The sequence below is a fragment of the Hypanus sabinus genome, chromosome 30, assembly GCF_030144855.1.
Source record: "Hypanus sabinus isolate sHypSab1 chromosome 30, sHypSab1.hap1, whole genome shotgun sequence".
Taxonomy (NCBI): Eukaryota; Metazoa; Chordata; class Chondrichthyes; order Myliobatiformes; family Dasyatidae; genus Hypanus; species Hypanus sabinus.
The window spans coordinates 1751734-1777234 of NC_082735.1; the positions used below are offsets into that span (position 1 = coordinate 1751734).

Below are 25501 nucleotides of genomic sequence, written 5' to 3' on the forward strand. Positions count from 1 at the left end.
TCCGACCTTGCGACTGCAAGACGCTCATGGCAGAATAGCATGCGGAGCTGCTGGTGCGAGACGCCTTTGTGACGGGACTGAGGTCAGTGTACGTGCGCCAGCGACTGCTGGAAAATGCCGACCTTACCTTACGCTCGGCGATAGAGACGGCCAATGCTCTGGAAGCTGCTCTGCACAACGCTGATGCTGTCCAGTCACGCGATTCCCCGCCGGTTCCGTGGACACCTCAGACCCCGCCACCGCCGGCTCCCGGGAGCGAATTCGCCAACGCCGCTGCCAGTCGCGATTCCACGAGCTCCCCGACCCAGACCACGGCTGTGGCCCGTCAGAAGCCCGTGTGTTATTTCTGCGGCCATAAAAAACACCCTCGACCACGCTGTCCAGCGCGAGAAGTGACCTGCTCCAGCTGCGGAAAGCTTCGCCAAGGTCTGTAAGTCTCAACCTCGAGCGGAGTGCAGCGCTGCGGGTGAAACGTGGGGGCCGCCATCTTGCATGCCCGGATGTGGGCGGCCATCTTTGTCGGCGTCAGCATGCCCCGCCCCCGACCCTCGGATGCTGACCGGGTACCCCGGATGTGAGCGGCCATCTTTGTCGACGTCAGCATGCCCTGCCCCCGGCCCTCCGATGCTTACCGGGTCTCTGGCCACTGTAACTCTCGATCAAAGCGCCCCAAACCAGCTTGCAAGGTCCATGATGGACATCCGGGTGGAGGGGCACAGGACTAGATGCCTGTTTGACACGGGCAGCACTGGGAGTTTTATTCACCTGGACACAGTGCAACGCTGCGGAGTCGCAACACGGCCGGTCAGTCGGAGGTTCCATTTGGCTTCTGGGTCGCAGTCCACAGACATCCGGGCGGGTTGTGTAGCGACAGTGGTGGTGCAAGGCACAGAGTATCGGAACTTTGAGCTGCTGGTCATGCCTAAGCTGTGCGCGCCTGTGCTATTGGGGCTGGACTTCCAGAGCCATCTCGAAAGTGTGACAATGGTGTATGACGGGCCCCTCCCACCACTCACTGTCTGGAATCCTCAGTTTTGTGGGACTTCTTCACATACCCCGCTACTGACCACACACACACACGGGCACACACATCCCATCCAGAACCAGGCCGACAGCTGCGCTACCGACACCACTTGCAGCCTCTCCACTCTCGAGGTCCCTCCCCATCGCTGTTCGCCAACCTGACCCCCGACGGTAAACCTGTGGCAACTAAAAGCAGGAGGTACAGCGCGGGGGACAGGGCCTTCATTCAGTCGGAAGTGCAGTGGCTGCTCAGGGAGGGGATCATTGAGCCAAGCACAAGTCCTTGGAGGGCCCAGGTGGTTGTTGTTCAGACCGGGCAGAAAAATAGGATGGTGGTGGACTATAGCCAGACCATCAATAGGTTTACGCAGCTTGACGCGTACCCCCTACCCCGCATCACGGATATGGTCAACCAGATTGCTCAGTACAAGGTGTACTCGACAATAGATCTGAAATCCGCTTATCACCAGCTCCCCATCTGCCCAGAGGACCGCCCCTACACCGCCTTCCAGGCGGGCAGCAGCCTCTATCACTTCCTGCGCGTCCCTTTCGGTGTCACGAATGGTGTCTCTGTCTTCCAGAGGGAAATGGACCGGATGGTGGACCAGTGCCAACTGCAGGCCACATTTCCCTATCTGGATAACATCACCATCTGTGGTCACGACAGGCCAGATCACGAAGCCAACCTCCAACGATTTCTCCAAGTGGCCGCAGCTCTGAACCTTACTTATAACAGGGACAAGTGTGTGTTTGGAACCACCCGCCTAGCTATACTTGGGTATGTCGTGGAAAACGGGGTTATTGGCCCTGATCCCAAACGTATGCGCCCCCTGTTAGAACTCCCTCTTCCCACCACTCTCAAGGCCCTCAGACAGTGCCTGGGTTTTTTTTCCTATTACGCCCAATGGGTCCCCCATTACGCAGACAAGGCACGCCCCCTGGTCAAGTCTACCTCGTTTCCCCTCTCTGCTGAGGCCCGCGTGGCCTTCAGCTGCATTAAAGAGGACATTGCCAAAGCTACGATGCATGCCGTGGATGAGACCGCTCCCTTCCAAGTGGAGTGTGATGCCTCCGATTTTGCTCTGGCTGCTACCCTCAATCAGGAAGGCAGACCAGTAGCATTCTTTTCTCGCACCCTCCGAAATTCGGCACTCCGCGGTGGAGAAAGAAGCCCAGGCCATAGTGGAGGCTGTTAGGCACTGGAGGCACTATCTTGCTGGCAAAAGGTTCACCTTGCTGACCGACCAGCGCTCGGTTGCGTTCCGGTTCAGCAACCAACAGCGGGGCAAAATCAAAAATGATAAGATTTTGCGGTGGAGAATAGAACTCTCCACCTACACCTATGATATCCTGTACCGGCCTGGCAGACTCAATGAGCCCCCTGATGCCCTATCCCAGGGAACATGTGCTAGCACACAGCTCGACCAGCTGTACGCCCTTCATGCACAACTTTGCCATTCGGGGGTCACCCAATTTTACCATTTTGTGAAAGCTCGGAACCTGCCATACTCCCTGGAGGACATCAGGACGATGACCAGGGACTGCCAAATTTGCGCTGAGTGCAAACCGCACTTCTACCGTCCTGACACGGCACAGCTTGTCAAGGCCACCAGCCCTTTTGAACGACTGAGTGTTGACTTTAAGGGCCCCCTTCCCTCCACTGACCGCAATGTCTATTTTCTCAGTGTTATCGACGAGTACTCACGGTTCCCCTTTGCCATCCCCTGCCCCGACACCACTGCCACGTCCGTCATAAAAGCCCTGCACCAGCTCTTCACTCTGTTCGGGTATCCCTGCTATATCCACAGCGATAGAGGGTCCTCCTTTATGAGTGAGGAGCTGCGCCAGTACTTGCTAGCTAGGGGCATTGCTACCAGTTGGACCACGAGTTATAATCCCCGGGGTAATGGCCAGGTGGAGCGGGAGAATGCCACAGTGTGGAAGGCCACACTTTTAGCCCTTAAGTCAAAAGGGTTGCCGGTCTCTCGATGGCAGGAGGTCCTCCCTGAGGCACTGCACTCTATCCGCTCTCTGTTATGTACGTCCACCAATGCCACCCCTCACGAACACCTATTCTCTTTTCCCAGGAAGTCTGTCACTGGGACCACCGTACCAGTTTGGCTGACGTCCCCGGGGCCAGTGCTGCTCCGGAAACATGTGAGGAGCAATAAATACTCCCCGCTGGTAGAGAGGGTTCACCTTCTACATGCGAACCCCCAGTATGCTTATGTGGTCTTACCTGATGGGCGGGAGGACACGGTCTCCATCCGCGACCTGGCACCCGCAGGTGCAGCAGACCACTACCCTGAAGGCTCTCCGGTAACTATGAACCCTGCACTAGAGGTGACACCATACTCACCAGGCCCTACACAGACTCCTCACGACACTTGTATACCGGGCGTTTCGTACGCATTTATACCAGGCGCCTCGCACATGCGTGAGGGATCACCGGCGCCTAGTGGGCAGGAACAAGCGCAACCTCCGTCCCCTGTGCAATCACCAATGTCGCCGGCATCCATGCGGTCACAGCCGGTGCTACGTAGATCGCAGCGACAGATTCAACCACCTGATAGACTTGACTTGTAAGAAACTTCACCACATGGGACTCTTTCAAACAAAGGGGGGGTGAATGTGGTGAACTATGTGCCTGTCTGGACACGCCCCCTGCTGACTGCTCCTGTGGCTCCTCCCACAGGCCCCTGTATAAAGGCGATCTGAGGCCTGACGCTCGGCCTCAGTCTCCAGGACATAGTATGATGGACACTCACTCCTGGTTCCTTCTTCCAGTCAATAAAAGCCGATATCTCGCCTTACGTCTCAGTGTGAGTTATTGATGGTGCATCAACCCCTTCCTGTTCCTAACCTCCACACACAGAGAATCCATAGACAATCCCTCCATGGCATCCACCTTTTCTGCAGCCATGACACTATCTCTGATCAACAGTGCCATACCCCCACCTCTTTTGCCTCCCTCCCTGTCCTTTCTGAAACATCTAAAACCCAGCACGTAAAGTAACCAATCCTGTCCCTGAGCCATCCCAGTCTGTAATGGCCACCACATCATATCTCCAAACACTGATCCACGCTTAAGCTCATCCGATTGGTTCACAACACTCCTTGCATTAAAATAGACGCATCTCAAACCTTCAGTCTGAGTGCGTCACTTCTCTATCACCTGCCTATCCTCTGTCTCACACTGTCTACAAGCTTTCTCTACTTGTGAGCTAACTTCCTCTTCCCCAGTCTCTTCTGTTCGGTTCCCACCTGCCCCCTACAATTCTAGTTTAAACTCTCCCCAATAGCCTTAGCAAACCTCCCTGCCAGGATATTGGTCCCACTGGGATTCAAGTGCAACCCGTCCTTTTTGTACAGGTCACACCTGCCCCAAAAAAGGTCCCAATGATCCAGAATTCTGAATCTCTGCCCCTTGCTCCAATCCCTCAGCCACGCATTTATTCTCCACCTCATCCTAATCCTATTCTCACTGTCACGTGGCACAGGCAGTAATCCCAAGATTACTGCCTTTGCGGTCCTGCTTCTCAACTTCCTTCCTATCTCCCTGTAGTCTTTTTTCAGGACCTCTTCCCTTTTTCTACCTATGTCATTGGTACCTTGCTTACTTTAGATTTTTATCAAGGATTTCCTCTTTAGAGAATGGGTCACAGAAGAAAGTAAACAAAGTAAACTTATTGCAAGTAAACAGAAAGGAAACAATGGGGACAGGAGAGAGTGCAGATGCTGGACTACGGAGAAGCAACAGTCTGCTAGAGGAACGCAGCAGCCAGCACATCATCCTTCATTGTTTGACCTGCTGAGTTCCCCCAGCAGATTGGTTGTTTCTGTAGAAAAGAAACAATGATGTAATTTTTTTTCTAGAGACAGTACTAAATTAAGGTCTGAGGTAAATGGATAAACATGCAATTGAAGGTGAGACACAGGAAAAGAGGCTGCAGAAGATGGACTGAAGCACTGTAAATTAAGAGAGAACCATATTTGAGGTAGTCAGATTAGAAAAAGTGGGATAAACAAACTGGAACTAGAGCTAACAGTATAAATATTTTAGCTTGAATGGGAAATATGCCAATATATATTTCAAGCATTTTGATCACTTTAGCATTTATTAAAACAGAAATGTTTTACCATACCACGTGGAGTTTTCAAGGCTTACTAGTTTTCTCCTGTGCTTTCCAGAAGAGAAAGCAGTAGGATGTGGCATTGTACTATGATCAGAATAATACAAACTAATGTTCAAACAACACTTGGAATCAACTGCATAAAAGCAGATGCATAAAATCAGTAATATTTATAACTTGTCAAGTTTGGATCTTATTCCCATATCTAGATAATAAGAGCAAATGCATTTGTATTTGTTATGTAAGTGCAAGTATTTCCTGCATCTTTCCTCCTAATCATACTGTAAAGGGGGTTTCTCCCTCTAGATGAGAACAAGCTGAGCGAGCCTGAGGTGACCCAGGGGGTTACAATATAATAATTTATTCTTTCTGATTTCCTGAGAAACATGGTGGTGAATGATTCATTGGAAGTTGAGCATCGCATCTCTGTATCTTTCCCCACTATTGTTAAGGAGAGGTATAGTTATAGTCATAGTGTCCTAAAGCACAGAAACAGGCCTTTCTACCCATTCTAGCCATGCCAACTATCTAGTACCAATCTTATTTACCTTTACTTGTTCGGTCATCTTCTATGCCTTAGTGATTCAAATGCTTGTCTAAATACTTCTTGACTGCCAATTGTGTGTTGATTTTTCTGTTTGCTGTCTATGTAAAGCATATAGGAGGTTAAATATGATGACACCTCTGCTGCTCATGGCTCTCCCTCTGTACTCTTCATTGAAACAAGGCCTATCCCCTGGATTAGTCATCATTAACATATGAATGAGATGCTGGGCTGATGTACATTCCTGCTGCTACAAAAAACAGAATGCCAGAGGATCTCTGCACCTATGGAGGCAAAAGCTGCTGGTTGATTTTTCAGGTCAAATTTCAATCACGGTTACAATCATGGGTCTGATATTAATTTAAGGAACTCTGAGCCAATAGCCATGGTCACACTGCAGAATATGTCAGCCATATTGGGTGTCTGCCTGTATGGAGGGCCCTCCTTTATCACATCTACAAAGTCTCAGAACACAGAAACAGATCCTTCGATCCACCAAACAGAGATTTGAACTAATTTTATAATCCTGTTAACCTACCCTCTTCCCCACCCAGAGAGATTTTATTGCTCACGTATACGTAAGTGGCAGCTTGCAGTGGCCAGTTGACCTATCTCTCATTTGGATTGGTTTGAGATGTGGGTCAGCACACAGACCCCAGATTATTCTGTCACACATTGAAACAGAATGACCATTAAACCAGAGAGTGCATAATGTCAGATTCCCAATTTGCACACCAGCTGCAGTGACATTGCCTACCTTCGACATTGAAACCTGCAACAATTTCCAACTAATTTGCTGAAAAAACTGAATGTGTTATTTCTTCAGCAGATTGATCAGCGCACGACTGCACAAGCGCGTGGACGTGAGCCAGTGAGAACAGTGAGAAGAGTTTAAAAGGAGACAGCTTTATAGAGCGGGTGTTACAGGAGTGGGCGATGGAGTAAAGCGAGACATAGTAGGAAGACTTCGGCTCAACGGGGCTTAACAGGTCGAGATGAGGAAGGTTATCTGTATAGAATACAGACAGGAAGTATGTGTGTGAGGCCATTTTTCTGTGCTCAGTATCAGATGTGGGAGGTCTAGGAGACTCCCAGCCTCCCGGATGGCCACATCTGTGCCAGGTGCATCGAGCTGCAGCTCCTTAGGGACCAAGTTAGGAAGCTGGAGATGCAGCTTGATGACCTTCGTCTGGTCAGGGAGAATGAGCAGGTGATAGAGAGGAGTTACAGGAAGGTAGACACACCGGGGCCTGGGAAGACAGATAAATGGGTAACAGTCAGGAGAGGGAAGGGCAGGAGTCAGAGGCCAGGGAGTACCCCTGTGGCTGTACCTTTTGACAATAAGTACTCCGGCTTGAATACTGTTGGGGGAGACAGCCTACCTGAGGGAAGCAACAGTGGCTGCGCCGCTGGCACAGAGTCTGGCCCTGTGGCTCAGAAGGGTAGGGAAAGTAATGGCAGTAATGATAGAGTACTCTATAGTCAGGGGGTCAGACAGGCAATTCTGTGGATGCAGATAAGAAGCACGGATGGTAGTTTGCCTCACAAGTGTCAGGGTCCAGGATGTTTCTGATCGCATCCAAGATATCCTGAAGTGGGAAGGAGTACAGCCAGAAGCCATGATACATATTAGTACCAACAATATAGGCAGGCTACAGGGAGTTTGGAAGGAAGATGAGAAGCAGGATCACTAAGCTAGTAATCTCGGGATTATTGCCTGTGCCACATAACAGTGAGTATAGGAATAGAGTGAGGTGGAGGATAAATGCGTGGCTGAGCGATTGGAGCAGGGGGCTGGGATTCTGATTTCTGGATCAATGGGACCTCTTCTAGGGCAGGAATGACCTGTACAAAAAGGATGGATTGCACTTGAATCCCAGGGGGACCAATATCCTGATGGGGAGAGTTTAAACTAGAATTGCTGGGGGGGGGGGGTGGGAACCAAACTGAAGAGGTGGAGGAAGAGGTGGTTGGCTAACAAATAGAGAAATCTTGGAGATAGTGAGAGAGGGAGGATAGGCAGGTGATAGAGAAGGGATGCGCTCAGACCGATGGTTTGAGATGTGTCTATTTTAATCCAAGGAATATTATGAACAAAGCAGGTGAGTTTAGAGTATGGATCAGAACTTGGAGCTATGATGTTGTGACCATTACAGAGACTTGGATGGCTCAGGGGCAAGAATGGTTACTTAGAGTGCCAGGCTTTAGATGTTTCAGAAAGGACAAGGAGGGAGGCAAAAGAGGTGGGGGTGCGGCACTGTTGATCAGAGATAGTGTCACGGCTGTAGAAAAGGAGAAAGACATGAAGGGATTGTCTACGGAGTCTCTGTGGGTGGAGGTTAGGAACAGGAAGGGTTCAATAACTACTGGGTGTTTGTTATAGACCACCCAATAGTAACAGTGGCATCGAGGAACAGATAGAGAGAGAGAGATTCTGGAAAGGCATATTAATAACACGGTTGGCATAGTGAGAGATTTTAATTTCCCAATTATCGATTGGCATCTCCCTGAAGCAATGGGTTTAGATGGGGTGGAGTTTGTTAGGTGTGTTCAGGAAGGTTTCTTGAAGCAATATGTAGGTAAGCCTACAAGAGGAGAGACTGTACTTGATCTGGTATTGGGGAATCAACCAAGTCAGGTTTCACATCTTTCAGTGTGAGAGCATTTTGGAGATAGTGATCATAATTCTATCTCCTTTACAATAGCATTGGAGAGAGATAGGAACAGACAAGTTAGAAGACCATATAACTGGAGTTAGGGGAATTATGAGGCAGGAAAATGGAGGTTTAAATTGGATACAGATGTTCTCAGGGAAAAGTACGGAAGAAATGTGGCAAATATTCAGAGCATATTTGTGTAGAGTTCTGTATAGGTATGTTATGGTAGGGTACAGGAGCCATGGTGTACAAAGGCTGTAATAAATCTAGTCAAAAAGAAAAGTAAAGCTTAGAAAAGGTTCAGAGAGCTAGGTAATGTTAGAGATCTAGAAGGTTATAAGGCTGATAGGAAGAGCTTAAGAAGGAAATTAGGAGAGCCAGAAGGGGCCATGAGAAGGCCTTGGTGGGCAAAATTAAGGAAAACCCCAAGATATTCTACAAGTATGTCAAGAGCAAGAGGCTAAGATGTGAAAGAATAGGACCTATCAAGTGTGACAGTGGGAAAGTGTGTATGGAACCGGAAGAAATAGCAGAAGTACGTAATGAATAGTTTACTTCAGTATTCATAGAACCATAGAACATTACAGCACAGAAACAGGCCTTTTGGCCCTTCTTGGCTATGCCGAACCATTTTTCTGCCTCGTCCCACTGACCTGCACCTGGGCCATATCCCTCCATACACTTCTGTCCAAATTTTTCTTAAATGTTAAAAGTGAGCCCGCATTTACCACTTCATCTGGTAGCTCATTCCATACTCCCAACACTCTCTGTGTGAAGAAGCCTCCCCCCATGTTCCCTTTAAACTTTGCCCCCTTCACCCTTAACCCATGTCCTCTGTTTTTTTTCTCCCCTAGCCTCAGTGGAAAAAGACTGCTTGCATTCACTCTATCTATACCCATCATAATTTTATATACCTCTATCAAATTTCCCCTCATTCTCCTATGCTTCAGGGAATAAAGTCCTAACCTATTCAACCAGTCTCTGTAACTCAGTTTCTCAAATCCTGGCAACATCCTTGTAAACCTTCTCTGCACTCTTTCAACCTTATTAATATCCTTCCTGTAATTTGACCAAAACTGCACACAATACTCCAAATTCAGCCTCACCAATGTCTTATACAACCTCACCATTACATTCCAACTCTTATACTCAATACTTTGATTTATAAAGGCCAATGTACCAAAAGCTCTCTTTATGACCCTATCTACCTGTGACGCCACTTTGAGGGAATTTTGTATCTGTATTCCCAGATCCCTCTGTTCTACTGCACTCCTCAGTGTCCTACCATTTACCTTGCATGTTCTACCTTGTTTTTTCCTTCCAAAGTGCAATACCTCACACTTGTCTGTATTAAACTCCATCTGCCATTTTTCAGCCCATTTTTCCAGCTGGTCCAGATCCCTCTGCAAGCTTTGAAAACCTTCCTCACTGTCCACTACACCTCCAATCTTTGTACTATCAGCAAATTTGCTGATCCAATTTACCACATTACCATCCAGATCATTGATATAGATGACAAATAACGATGGACCCAGCACTGATCCCTGTGGCACACTATTAGTCACAGGCCTCCACTCAGCGTAGCAATCTTCCACTACCACTCTCTTGCTTCTGCCATTGAGCGAATGTCTAATCCAATTTACTACCTCACCATGTATACCTAGCAACTGAATCTTCCTAACAAACCTCCCATGTGGGACCTTGTCAAAGGCCTTACTGAAGTCCATGTAGACAACATCCACTGCTTTCCCTTCATCCATTTTCCTGGTAAGCTCCTCGAAAAACTCTAATAGATTTGTTAAACATGACCTACCAAGCACAAAGCCATGTTGATTCTCCCTAATAAGTTCCTGTCTATCTAAATATATGTAGATACTATCTCTTAGTACTGCTTCCAATAATTTACTTACTACTGATGTCAGATTTACCAGCCTATATTTTCCCAGATTACTTTTAGAGCCTTTTTAAACAATGAAACAACATGAGCTATCCTCAAATCCTCCAGCACCTCACCCGTAGATACCGACATTTTAAATATATATGCCAGGGCCCCTGCAATTTCAACATTAGTCTCCTTCAAGGTCCGAGGGAACACCCTGTCAGGTCCTGGGGATTTATCTACTCTGATTTGCCTCAAGATAGCAAGCACCTCCTCCTGTTCAATGTGTATAGGTTCCATGACCTCACTACTTGTTTGCCTTATTTTCATTGACTCCATGCCAGTTTCCTTAATAAATACAGACACAAAAACACATTTAAGATCTCCCCCATTTCTTTTGGTTCCATAGATAGACGACCACTCTGATCTTCAAGAGGACTAATTTTATTTCTTACTATCCTTTTGCTCTGTAGAAGCTCTTTGGATTATCCTTCACCTTGACTGCCAAAACTACCTCATGTCTTCTTTTAGCCTTCCTGATTTCTTTCATAAGTATTTTCTTGCACTTTTTATACTCCTCAAGCACCTTATTTGCTCTCTGTTTCTTATACATGTCATATATCTCTCTCTTCTTCTTTATCAGAGTTCCAACATCCCTCGAGAACCAAGTTCCTTATTCACTTTGTCTTTAATCCTGACAGGAACATACAAACTCTGTATTCTCAAACGTTCTCCTTTGAAGGCCTCCCACTTACCAACGACATCCTTGCCAGAGAACAACCTGCCCCAATTCACGCTTTTTAGATCCTTTCTCATTCCTTCAAATTTGGTCTTTTTCCAGTTTAGAACCTCAACCCGATGACCAGATCTATCTTTATCCATGATCAAGTTAAAACTGATGGTGTTATGATCACTGGAACCAAAGTGTTTCCCTACACACACTTCCGTCACCTGTCCTAACTCGTTTCCTAATAGGATATCTAATATTGCATCCTCTCTAGTCAGTACCTCTATATATTGATTTAGAAAACTTCCGTGGACACATTTTACAAACTCTAACCTGTCTAAACCTTTAACAGTATGGGAGTTCAAATCAATGTGTGGAAAATTAAAATCCCTTACTATCACAACTTTATGTTTCCTGCAGTTGTCTGCTATCTCTCTGCAGATTTGCTCCTCCAATTCTCGCTGACTATTGGGTGGTCTATAATACAACCCCATTAATGTGGTCATATCTTTCCTGTTTCTCAGCTCCATCCATATGGCCTTGGTCGACAAGCCCTCTAATCTGTCCTGCCTGAGCACTGCTGTAACATTGTCCCTGACTAGCAATGCCACGCCCCCCCAACCCTTCATCCCTCTGCCTCTATCACGTCTGAAACATCAAAACCCTGGAACACTGAGCTGCCAGTCCTGCCCCTCCTGTAGCCAAGTTTCACTAATGGCTACAATGTCATAATTCCACGTGTCAATCCACGCCCTCAGCTTGTCAGCCTTCTCCACAATACTCCTCGCATTGAAATGAACACACCTCAGAAGATTATTACCACCACACACACAACCTTTCCATTTGTGACTTTGTGTGAACCTTTAACATAATTTATTTTCACCTCCGTTCCACTATCTACCCTGGCACTCTGTTTCCCATTCCCCCGCAAATTCACTATGGAAAATGATCTTAGAGATTGTAGTGATGATTTGCAGTGTACTGAAAAGCTTCAGCATGTAGATATTAAGAAAAAGGATGCGCTGGAGCTTTTGGAAAGCATCAAGTTGGTTAAGTCGCTGGGACCAGATGAAATGTATTCCAGGCCACAATGGGAGGCAAGGGAGGAGATTGCTGAGCCTCTGGCGATGATCTTTGCATCATCAATGGGGATGGGAGAGGTTCTGGAGGATTGGAGGGTTGTGGATGTTGTTCACTTATTCAAGAAAGTGAGTAGAGATAGCCCAGGAAATTATAGACCAGTGAGTCTTACCTCTGTGGTTGGTAAGTTGATGGAGGAGATCCTGATAGGCAGGATTTATGAACATTTGGAGAGGTATAATATGATTAGGAGCAGTCAGCATGGCCTTGTCAAGGGCAGGTCGTGCCTTACGAGCCTGATTGAATTTTTTGAGGATGTGACTAAGTACAGTGATGAAGGAAGTGCAGTAGATGTAGTGTATATATGGATTTTAGCAAGGCATTTGATAAGGTACCCCATGCAAGGCTTACTGAGAAGGTAAGGAGGCATGGGATCCAAGGGGACATCGCCCTGTGACTCCAGAACTGGCTTGCCCACAGAAGGCAAAGAGTAGTTGCAGACGGGTCATATTCTGCATGGAGGTCAGTGACCAGTGGAGTGCCTCAGGGATCTGTTCTGTGACCTTTACTCTTCATGAGTTTTATAAATGACCTGGATGAGGAAGTAGAGGGATGGGTTAGTAAGCTTTCTGATGACACAAAGGTTGGAGGTGTTGTGGATAGTGTGGAGGGCTGTCAGAGGTTACAGCGGGACATTGATAGGATGCAAAACTGGGCTGAGAAGTGGCAGATGGAGTTCAACCCAGATAAGTGTGAAGTGGTTCATTTTGGTACATCAAATATGATGGCAGAATATAGTATTAATGGTCAGACTCTTGGCAGTGTGGAGGATCAGAGGGATCATTGTGATCTGAGTTGATAGGACGTTCAAAGCAGCTGTGCAGGTTGACTCTATGGTTAAGAAGGTGTATGGTGTATTGGCCTTCATCTATCATGGAATTGAATTTAGGAGCCGAGAGGTAATGTTACAGCTGTATAGGACCCTGGTCAGACCCCACTTGGAGTACTATGCTCAGTTCTGGTCGCCTCGCTACAGGAAGAATGTGGATGCCATAGAAAGGGTGCAGAGGAGAATTACAAGGATGTTGCCTGGATTGGGGAGCATGCCTTGAGAGAATAGTTTGATTGAACTCAGCCTTTTCTCCTTGGAACGAAGGAGGATGAGAGGTGACCTGAGAGAGGTGCACAAGATGATGGGAGAGGTATTGATTGTGTAGATTGTCAGAAGCTTTTCCCCAGGGCTGAAATGTTTGCCACAAGAGAACACAGGTTTAAGGTTCTGGGGAGGAGGTACAAAGGAGATGTCAGGGGTATGTTTTTCATTCAGAGAGTGGTGAATGTGTGGAATGGGCTGCTAGCAACAGTGGTGGAGGCGGAAACGATAGGGTCTTTTAAGAGACTTTTAGATAGGTACATGGAGCTTCGTAAAATAGGGGGCTATGTGTAAGCCTAGTAATTTCTAAGGTAGGGACATGCTTGGCACAACTTTGTGGCCAAAGGGCCTGCATTGTGCTGTAGGTTTTCTATGTTCCTAAGATCAACTGATCCAAAAATAAAAACAGAAAAAATGTCAGTATTTCTTTTAGATTATCCATGGGTCTGATGAACTGGATCCTTTTTTAAAAAATGTTTTTAAATGCAGAGCCACTGATACCTTTGATTCAGTTATTGTGTCACAGAATGAAAACAGGATCAACTTACTTTGCAACAGGGAAAATGAGACCCAGTGTTCGGTACAGCACTGTCCCAATGATATAGTAGGCTGAATCATCTGTTTCTGAAAAAGATTGATAAGTAAAGTAAGTGAATCTAATATTTTCACTTCTTAAGAGATTAAAAATATTCTGAAATCAGGCTTGACTCAATGTAATATTTGAACCACTTATTTAGAAATGAATCATTTTGACTGAAGTAATCACAAATAAATCAATTAATGGATGAAATGGTAATTACATAAATGACTGAATATTCTTGAAACTGTATTGGTATCAAGGGAACACCTTATGAAGAGAAATAATTGATAGATAGATTTGTGGTATTAAATCAATGTATCTTCAGGGAGCATATTCAAGGAGAAATTCCAGAACTTGTATCCCAAAACTTCTGAACTGATGGGAATTGTAAAAGATGACACTACCATACATATATTTACTTCCATTCCACTCAAGCATTTCAAAGGCATCACTTGTTTAGTAACTCTAGGGTCCTGTTTTCAATCCTCACCAGCCTCATGCAACCACAAGAGAAGCAACACCAGTCCTTTCACTTCTTCACTTCACTTTCCACCTGTGGTGAACTACATATACTTGTCTGGACACCCCTCCCCTGCTGACTGCTCCTGTGGCTCCTCCCACAGACCCCTGTAAAAAGGCCATTGGAGGCACTGCTCCTCCCTCAGACTCCAGGATGTTGTGTGATGGTCTCTTGCTGCTGATGGTGCTCTCTTCCAGCTAATAAAAGCCTATCTCTCTGAGGGTTATTGATGGTGCATCAATTTCATTAGCTGGAATTTTAAAACGTGGAGAGTATTTTACATCTGGAAAAATTGGACATTGATCCTCAAGCTCCAGAAGCAGCTATTGCCTTTGAACTCTGGCTTGCATGCTTCCAATCTTACCTGGAAGAGATTCCCGTGACTGAGCCTGCTATCATGCACAAAATCCTCCTCTCCAAGGTCAGTCCGAGGGTATACTCCCTCATCAGAGACCTGCCGACCTACCAAGGTGCACTGGATGCCCTCAAAAGACTGTACCTGCGGCCGGTGAACACCGTCTACGCAAGACGTCGCTTAGCGATGCGGCAGCAGCAGGCCAGAGAGTCGAGCGCTGAATTTGTCTGAGCTCTACAGACACTCGTGCGGGCCTGCGACTGCAGGGGACTGATGGCGGAACAGCATGTGGAGCTCCTGGTACAAGACGCCTTCGTTACGGGGATCAGGTCAGTGTACGTGCACCAGCGGCTGCTGGAAAACGCTGACTTTACCTTACGCTCGGCAGTCGAGCTGGCCGACACGCTGGAGGCTGCTCTGCACAACGCTAATGCTGTCCAGCCGCGCGATCTTCTGCCGGCCCCGTGGACGCCACAGACCCCGCCACCCAGCTAATCGATCTCAGCTGCTGCCACTCGTGAGTCCGTGAACTCCCCACAACCCTCTGGCGAATCGACCACAGCTGCTGCCAGTCGCAAGTCCACGCAGTGTTACTTCTGCGGACTCGAAAAGCACCCCGGAAAACGCTGCCCGGCCCGAGAAGCTACCTGGTCCAGCTGCGGAAAGAAGGGCCATTTTGCCAAGGGCTGTAAGTCTAAACCACGAGCGGGGTCGAGCAGCACAGCGTGTGAGGTATGGGGTTTGCCATCTTGGTCACCACCATCTTGCCTGCCCGCCTCGTGCGAGGCATGGGGGCGGGCATCTTTGTCGGTACCAAGACGGCGATTCAACTCTGGCCTCCGTAACCCTCGACTAACGTGCCCCACACCAGCTCGCAAGGTCAATGATGGACATCCTGGTGGAGGGGCACAGGACTAGCTACCTGTTTGACATGGGCAGTGCTGAGAATTTTATTCACCTGGACACGGTGCAACGCTGTGGACTCGTGACACAGCCGGTAAGCCAAAGGGTCACCATGGCTTCTGGATCGCATTCCACAGACATCGGGGGGGGGTTGAGTAGCGACATTGGTGGTGCAGGGCACAGAATATCGGGACTTTGCGCTACTGGTCATGCCTCAACTGTGTGCGCTTGTGCTGTTGGGGCTGAACTTCCAGAGCCACCTAAAAAGTATGACAATGGCATATGATGGGCCCCTCCCACCACTCACTGTCAAGAATCCTCAGTTTTGTGGGACTTCGTCATATACCCTGCTACTGACCACACACACACACACCGACCCGCACATCCCACCCAGCACCCTGCCGACAGCTGCGCTACTGACACCACTTGCAGCCTCTCCACCTTCAAGATCCCTCCCCCACCGCCGTTCACCAACCTGACCCCCCACTGTAAACCTGTGGCAACTAAAAGCAGGAGGTACAGCGCGGGGGACAGGGCCTTCATTCAGTCGGAAGTGCAGTGGCTGCTCAGGGAGGGGATCATTGAGCCAAGCACAAGTCCTTGGAGGGCCCAGGTGGTTGTTGTTCAGACCGGGCAGAAAAATAGGATGGTCGTGGACTATAGCCAGACCATCAATAGGTTCACACAGCTTGACGCGTACCCCTACCCCGCATCACGGATATGGTCAACCAGATTGCTCAGTACAAGGTGTACTCGACCATAGATCTGAAATCCACTTACCACCAGCTCCCCATCCGCCTGGAGGACCGCCCCTACACCGCCTTCGAGGCCAGCGGCAGGCTCTATCACTTCCTGTGTGTCCCCTTCGGTGTCACGAATGGTGTCTCTGTCTTCCAGAGGGAAATGGACTGGATGGTGGACCAGTGCCAACTGAAAGCCACATTTCCATATCTGGATAACATCACCATCTGCGGTCACGACTGGCAGGATCACAACACCAACCTCCAACTATTTTTCCAAGTGGCCAAAGCACTGAACCTTACTTATAACAGGGACAAGTGTGTGTTCGGAACCACCCGACTCACTATCCTTGGGTATGTCGTGGAGAACGGGGTCATTGGCCCTGATCCCGACCGTATGCGCCCCCTGTTAGAACTCCCTCTTCCCACCACCCTCAGAGCCCTCAAACGGTGCCTGGGCTTCTTTTCCTATTACGCCCAATGGGTCCCTCATTATGCAGAGAAGGCCTGCCCCCTGGTCAAGTCCACCACGTTTCCCCTCTCGGCTGAGGCCCGCGCGGCCTTCAGCCGCATTAAAGGGGACATTGCCAAAGCAACGATGCATGCGGTGGACGAGACCTTTCCCTTCCAAGCAGAGAGTGACGCCTCTGACTTTGCGCTAGCTTGCTACTCTCAATCAGGCAGGCAGGCCAGTAGCATTCTTCTCTTGTACCCTTCAAGGCCCTGAAATTCGGCACTTCGCAGTGGAGAAAGAAGCCCAGGCCATAGTTGAAGCTATTAGGCACTGGAGGCACTATCTTGCTGGCAAAAGGTTCATCTTGCTGACCGACCAGCGCTCAGTTGCATTCATGTTCAGCAACCAACAGCAGGGCAAAATCAAAAATGATAAAATTTTGCGGTGGAGAATAGAACTCTCCACCTACAACTATGATATCCTCTACTGGCCTGGAAAGCTCAATGAGCCCCCTGATGCCTTATCCTGGGGAGCGTGTGCCAGCGTGCAGCTCGACTAGCTATACGCCCTCCATGCAGATCTTTGCCACCCGGGGGTCACCTGATTTTACCATTTCATGAAAGCCCGGAACCTGCCTTACTCCCTTGAGGACATCAGGACGATGACCAGGGACTGCCAAGTCTGCGCTGAGTGCAAACCGCACTTCTACCGTCCTGAAAAGGCGCAACTTATCAAGGTCACCCATCCCTTTGAGCGACTGAGTGTTGACTTTAAGGGTCCGCTTCCCTCCTCCAACCGCAATGTCCCTCGGATTGATTGGATCACAGTAGATGTAAGTGCTACTGGATGACAGTCACTGAGGCAGGTCTGTACTTGAAGATGGTGGAAGTACCATAATTTGGGAATAGTGACAATAATTTGGGAAGTTTCAAGATAGTCAGAGAAAAAGATAACACATTAAAATGTGAGTTTGTAAGAGGAAGTGTATGTGTGACACAGGCAACTGGTATCAACTGAGTCCTTTGAAGTTTATAGGTGATATGGAGTGAATTTAAGAGATAAGTTAAGACTGAAAAAGGGGCAAGGAGTTGACTTGGCAGATTGGTTTAAGAATAATCGGAAACCTTTGGTATAATCTTATAAGCAAGTGGGTAGCCAAGGAGAGAGCAGGTCCCCTCAGAATCCAAGAAGAAAATCTATGTATTGATCCAGAAGATAACAGTAGGATCCTAAAGGAATACTTCTTATTGATATTCACCAAGGAAAAGGATGTTGGATAATGGCAAGCTAGAAGGGGTAGGCTGATATTCTGAAACAAGTTTAAATCAGGAAGGAAGAAGTGGTAAAGGAATTAGGAAACATTAAATGGATCAATCCCGAGGAAAGGATCTACAGTATGTTAGAACGATATAGAAAGCAAGGAGTTTGCTGGGACTCTGATGGAAACTTTTGCATCTTCATTACAGAACACTGGAGAATGGCAAATGTTGTTCCCTTATACAAAATGGTGGTAGAAATAAACCAGGAAACTACAGGCCAGCGATCCTTACATCAGTAGCAGGAAAATTAGAAAAAAAAGTTCCGAAGAACAGGATTTATATTCACTTGGAAAGACATAGTGTAATTGGGAGGATTGAGCAGGGTTAGGGTTAAAAAAAAAGGGTAAATCCTGTTTTTTTGCGATGAAGTAAGAAAAATAGTGTGGAGGGCTGATACATGTAGGATACATAGATTTAGCAAGGTGATAGGTTGTTCATGTCTCTAGATGTCTTTAATCAGTGGTAAAACAAATACCAGCACCGGGAGTTTTGTAGTTTGTGAGAAATGACTTGGATGAGAATGTATGTGGTTCCATTAGTAAGTTTGCTAACAACAGATAAATTGGTGAAGTTGTAGATAGTGAAGGATGTTACCTAAGAATACAAGGGGTATATAGATCAGATGGTCAGGCAGATAGAATTTAATCAGGACAAATGAGAGATATTGTATATTGGGATGTCAAACGCTGGCAGAACAAGTATGGTAAGTAATAGGGACCTTAGGAATGCAGATGCAAGAAATCTTGGGATACAAGTTCATATTCTTGTCCAGTCTCTCCTTATTACTCAAGCCTTTGAGTTGTAATAACATCTTTGAAATGTTTTCTGTACCCTCTCCAACTTAATCACATCTTTTCTATATTATGGTGCTCAGAACTGAACAAAATATTCCAAGTATGGTGTTACCATCATTTTATACAGCTTTAGCATGTCAAAATAATACTTGTACTCAATGCCCTGCTGATGAAGGTAAACATGACAAGCAACTTCTTCACCACCTTGTTACAACTTTTAGAGAACTATGTACACGTACTACAAAGCCTGTTCCACAACACTTCTTGGTTGTACAGGAAATGTTGTTATCAAGGCGTACTTATAATGCATTGTTATCTGCAAATGAGGAAGTCAAGGATTCAGTTGCATAGGGAGGTATTGAGACCCAGGCTTTCATTGCCACCAGAATTTGTATTTGTTGTGGACTGAGCAAAGGTGCTTGATAAAGCAGTCAGTCAACCTAAGCTGAGTCTCGGCAACATACAGGAAGCCACATGCGGAGCATCAGATACAGGAGATGACCCCAATAGACTTGCAGTTGAAGCGTTGTCTACCTGGAAGGATTGAACTGAATAGTGGTGAGGGAGGAAGGGAATGGGCAAATGTAGTACTTCCTCCACTTGCAGGGGTAAATACCAACTGGGATATTAGTAGGGAGGAATGAATGAACAAGAGAAGCATCAACATCAGTGAGACCCAACATAGATTGGGGGAGCACATTGTCAAGCACCTTTGCTTCAGCACAACAAGCTGTTTTCTGCAAAGGTGTACTTGGTAAATGAGATTCCTTCAAAATTAAAATTTGAGAAAACCATGCATGTATGTGCCTGTCAGACCAAAAGGCAAGGATAACAGATCAAGGTAATCATTGTTTTTGGTGATATTGAGGTCTGGGTTAAGGAAAAGAGGAGGTGCATAGCAGGTATAGGCAAGTAGAAACAAATGAGGTACTTGGGGAGTATAAGAAATGTTAGACAATCCTTGAAAGTCCACTACCAAGCTCATCTTTCCTTCCTTCCCTAACTTCTGCTTTCCACTGGGACTGCTCCTTTCATGACTGATCCCTCCACACCCCACTGATCTTCTTCCTGGAACTTATCCTTGCAAATGGAACAAGTACTACAGCTGCCCCTCACTACAATTCAGGGCCCCAAACAGTCCTTCCAGGTGAGGTGACACTTCACCAGTGAGTCTGTCGGGGTCAAATACTGTGTCGGTGCTCCTGGTGTGGCCTCCTGTACATCGGTGAGACCTGACATAGATCGGGAGACCACTTCATCGAGCATCTATGCTCTGCTCACCAGAAAAAGTGGGATTTCCAAGTAGCCACTTTTAATTCCACTTTCCACTCCCATTTCAATACGTCTATCCATGGCCTCCTCTACTGTCGCGATGAGGTCACACTCAGGTTGGAGGAACAACACTTTATATTCCATCTGGATAGCCTCCAACCTGATGGCTCGAACTTCCAGCAATGCCCCTGCTCCTCCTTCATCAGTCCCCATCTCCTTTTTTCTCTCTCACCTTCTCCTTGCCCACCCATCACCTCCCTCTGGTGCTCCTCCCTCTTTTTCTTTCTTCCATGGCCTTCTGTCCTCTCCTATTAAATTCCCTCTTCTCCAGCCTTTATCTCTTTCACCAATCAACTATCCAGCTCTTTACTTCACCCCTCCTCCTCCTAATTTCACCTATCATCTTGGTGTTTCTCTCTTCCCTGCCCCCACCATTTAACCATAATCCTCATCTTTTTTACTTCAGTCCAACTGAAAGGTCTCAGCCCAAAACATTGACTGTAATCTTTACCAGAGATGCTGCCTGGCCTGCTGAGTTCCTCTGGCATTTTGTGTGTGTTGCTTGGCTTACCAGCATCAATAGGTTTCCTCTTGATTTTGATTGGATTACTACACTGGATTACTACAACTCTTCCAGGGATGGCTATCCTGAAGAAGTTTAAAGTTCAGTGAAAACCTCTCTCACTGTTGCCCGTCTGTGATCTCTACTGCTCACCCAGACCTGTACCACAGCCATGCATCCTTTCTGGGAACATGTCTTCGCTGCCAGCTTGTCCCATGTGGCTTCCAGATTTTTTTCAAGCTGCTAAATTTGGGCCCTCTGAGGATCCCATGTACTCACATTCAATTGTCTCCTTCTCCAGCTGCTTCTCCCATCGCATTTCATGCGTCATGCTTTCCGCATGAGGAGGTACCTGGTGTCCCTGTCCCAGTTACTTCCACAACTCCGGGATTCTCTCTCCATTACCAGTCCGCTAATTTATCGTCCACTGGATCCACACTTTCAATCGCCAGTTCTTTGACTTCCTCACAGATCAGAAGATTGCCCGTCTACAGACCTTAGAACCTATTGTCTCCAACACCGGCAGAACCTTATATCTCCAGACCATGATCCTTGCTATTGACCTCAATGACTCTAATGATCCAGACCACATTCAAAACACAGACTCCACCGCCATCAATGCGGGTTCCAACAACTTTGGACACCTCCAAAGTGCTGATTGCGCAATCTCCAACTCTATCTTCAGCCTTGACCTCCAGGCTGGGTCTTCACGTGCTGCTGCTAGAACCACTGTCTCCCATTCCTCTAGTACCACTCCGCAATCCTGTCTTGCTCAGGTCCCACCATCAGCTCTTGGGCCCTCGGAGACTCCATTTTCCTTTTACCCCACCATCCCAGAACACCCCAAACTTCCCTTCTCTTCAGACTACCAATCCACTTTTCCCCTCTGATCCAAGCTCTCATCTGTGCTGGATCTTCGCCATTTTCTCTGATCTTCTCCACTCTGAGGCAGTAAGTTCTTTCCTCAATAAGGGCCTCACTTTTATCCTCCTGCACTCACATCTCAGTGAGTTCCACGCCTGGCATGATGCTGAGCTTTTCTCCTTTGGCTTCCGTCTCTGAGCCTATATCTTTGGCAAGGACTCTCTACTCTGCACCGATGACTCCTTCTCCTGTCATCAACAGTCCTCCTGGACACCCTGTCATGGTCTTTTGCCTGCTCTGGATCTTTTTGTTCCAACTGCAGACAGGACATCAACTTCCATAAGACCAGAAGACATAGAAGCAGAATTAGGCCATTCAGGCATTCGAGTATGCTCTACCATTCCATCATGGCTGATCCAGGACCCCACTCAACCTCATGCACTTACCTTCTTGTCATATCCTTTGATGTCTTGACCGATCAGGTCTTCATTGCAGTCTGTGACAGAGTATTCCAGAAATTCACTACTCTGGCTAAAAAATTCCTCCTTACCTCCATTCTAAAAGGTCACCTCACAATTTTGAGGCTGTGCCCTCTAGTTCTGGATACCTCCACCAGAGGAAACATCCTCTCCAAATCCACCCTATCTAATCCTTTCAACATTCAATAGCTTTCAATGAGATCCCCCTGCAATCTTCTAAATTCCAGTGAGTACAGGCCCAAAGATGCCAAATGTTCCTCATATGTTAACTCTTTCATTCCCGGAATCATCCTCGTGAACTTCCTCTGGACTCTCTCCAATGACAATACATCCTTTCTGAGATATAGGACCCAAAACTGTTGACAATACTCTAAGTGCAGCCTGACTTGTGTCTTATAAGGGCTCAGCATTATGTCCTTGCTTTTATACTCTATTTCCCTTGAAATGAGTACCAACATTGCATTTGGCTTCTTTGCCGCAGTCTCAACCTGTAAATTAACCTTCTGAGGCTCTTGTATGAGGACTCCTAGGTCCCTCTGCACCTCTGATGTTTGAACCTTCTTCCCATTTAGATAATAGTCGGCACTATTGTTTCTTTTACCAAAATGCATTATCATATATTTCCCAACAATGTATTCCACCTGGCAATTTTTGCCCATTCTTCCAATTTGTCTAAGTTCTGCTACAATTGCATTGCTTCCTTAGCACTATCTACCCTTCCACCTAACTTTGTATCATCCACAAACTTTGCCACAAAGCCATCAATTCCATTATCTGAAACATTGACAAACAACGTGAAAAGTAGCAATACCAATACAGACCCCTGAAGAACACCATTTGTCACTGGCAGCCAACCAGAAAAGGCCCCTTTTATTCTCACTTGCTACCTCCTGCCTGTCAACCATACCTTTATCTTTGCTGTAATGTCATAGGATTTTATCTCATTAAACTGCCCCATGTGTGACACCTTATCAAATGCCTTCCAAAAATCCAAGTAAATGACATCCACAACCTCTCCTTTGTCTACCCTGCTGGATAGTTCCTTGAAGAACTCTTAACAGATTTGTCATGCAAGATTTCCCTTTACAGAAACCATGCTGACTTTGACTTATTGTATCATTAGTCTACAAGTACCCCGAAACTTTATCCTTAATAATGAACTCCAACACTTTCCCAGCAACTGAGGCAGGACTTCTTTTCAGAGTGGTCATTTGAATCGGGAGCAAGTTACAGCTTGTGATTCAGCTGGGAGCTCAGAGAATTCGACCGTGTAGGTAGGATTTAAGCCTACCTGGTCAATACCTGTGGAGGAGGGGGAACTGCGCAGGCGCGAGTGACGTCAGCGTCGAGCGCGCACTTTAAAAGGCAGGACTTCTTTTCAGAGCGGACAGCGGAGTCCGTGGAAGCAGAGTCCTGGGCTTTGGCTAAGTGGGCTTCGGCAAGCTTGTGTGATTGCTCGCTGAGGGGAAGAAGGTAAGGTCGCTAGGTGCTTTTTAGACATTCTATTAATCCAGTTCAGGTATGGGGGAGACAGTCAGAGCAGTGGTGTGCTCCGTATGCAGTATGTGGGAGGTCAGGCTCAACACAGTTGTCCCTGATGACCACACCTGCAAAAGGTGCGTCCAGCTGCAGCTCCTATCAGACCGAGTTAGGGAGTTGGAGCAGGAGCTGGATGAACTACGGATCATTCAGGAGGCGGAGGCAGAGATAGATAGGAGTTATCAGGAGGTAGTCACACCAAAAAACCAAGAAGTAGGCAGATGGGTGACAGTCCAGAGAGGCAGGGGGAGCAGGCAGAGAGAGCAGAGCACCCCTGCGGCCATTCCCATTAACAATAAGTATACCGTACTGGATACTGTTGATGGGGATGACCTACCAGGAATGAGTTGTAGTGGTCCTGCCTCTGGCACAGAGGTTGAACCCTCAACTAGAAAGGGGAGGAGGGAAGAGAAGAGAGCGATAGTTTTAGGGGACTCTATAGTTAGGGGGGCAGATAGGAGATTTTGTGGGGCAGATCGGGAGTCTTGGATGATATGTTGCCTCCCTGGTGCCAGGGTCCAGGACATCTCAGATCAGGTGCAGGCTATTCTTGAGAATGAGGGCATGAACCCAGATGTAGTGGTCCATGTAGGGACCAATGATGTAGGTAAGGTGAGTGAGGGGGTCCTGCTTAGAGTGTTCAGGGAGTTAGGAGTGAAGCTGAAAGGCAGGACCTCCAGGGTGACAATCTCGGGACTGCTACCTGTGCCACGTGCGAGTGAGGCGAAGATTAGAATGATTATGCACATTAATACGAGGCTGAGAGTATGGTGCAGGAAGGAAGGGTTCAGGTTTTTGGATAATTGGTCTTTGTTCCAGGGACATTGGGATCTGTTTCGAAGGGATGATCTACATCTGAACCAGGGTACTAACATTCTTGCAGGAGTATTTGCCAGTGCTGCTCGGGGGGGTTTAAACTAGATGTGCAGGGGGCAGGGATCCAGATCCAGAGGGTTGGTCAGAAGGTGCATGGGGTTAAATGTGTACAAGGTTTGGGTGATCTTGAGAAGGTCATCAAAATTCAGGGTGCAATTTGCCCGATGGAAGTTCAAGGAGCTGGGTTAGGTACAGTAGACAGTGTTTTAAGCAAAGAGAGGAGGAATGGGCTAAGAATTCTATACTTGAATGCGCGTAGTGTCAGAAATAAGACAGATGAGCTTGAAGCTCAGATGAAAATGGGGAACTACGATATTGTTGGGATAACGGAGACATGGCTGCAAGGGGATCAGGCCTGGGAATTGAGTGTACCAGGGTATACGTGCTATCGTAGAGACAGAAATATGGGAAGAGGGGGTGGGGTGGCCCTGTTGGTGAGGAATGAGATTCAGTCCTTAGCAAGAGGTGACTTGGGAACAGGGGAAGTAGAGTCTGTGTGGATTGAGCTGAGGAATAGTAAGGGTAAAAAGACCCTAATGGGTGTTGTGTACAGGCCCCCAAACAGTAGCGTGGATATTGGGTACAAGTTGATTAGGGAGTTAACATTGGCATGTGCTAAAGGCAATGCAGTCGTTATGGGAGATTTCAACATGCAGGTGAACTGGGAGAATCAGGTAGGTGCTGGACCCCAGGATAGGGAGTTTGTGGAGTGTCTAAGGGATGTATTTTTGGAACAGCTTGTGCCTGAGCCAACCAGGAACGAGGCTATTTTGGACTTGGTGATGTGTAATGAACAGGAATTGATAAGTGATCTTGAAGTAAAGGAGCCATTAGCAAGTAGTGATCATAACATGATAAGTTTTTATCTACAATTTGAGAGGGATAGGGGCAGATCAGAGGTGGCAGTGTTGCAATTAAATAAAGGAGACTACGGAGCCATGAGGGAAGAGCTGGCCAAAGTTAAATGGGCGGATGCCCTGGCAGGAAAGACAGTGGATCAGCAGTGGCAGATATTCTTGGGCATAATACAAAAGATGCAAATGCAGTT

The 25501-nt window shown here is 47.2% G+C and overlaps 1 protein-coding gene across 1 annotated transcript in view; it reads right to left on the bottom strand.

Annotated features, from left to right (window-relative positions):
* Positions 1 to 25501, bottom strand: part of LOC132383377 (adhesion G protein-coupled receptor B2-like) — a 1046509-nt gene that overhangs the window by 576092 nt on the left and 444916 nt on the right. The window contains exon 13 of the mRNA XM_059954264.1: positions 13745 to 13820. Within this exon, the coding sequence (XP_059810247.1) occupies positions 13745 to 13820 (76 nt within the window). The remainder of the gene's footprint in view (positions 1 to 13744; positions 13821 to 25501) is intronic.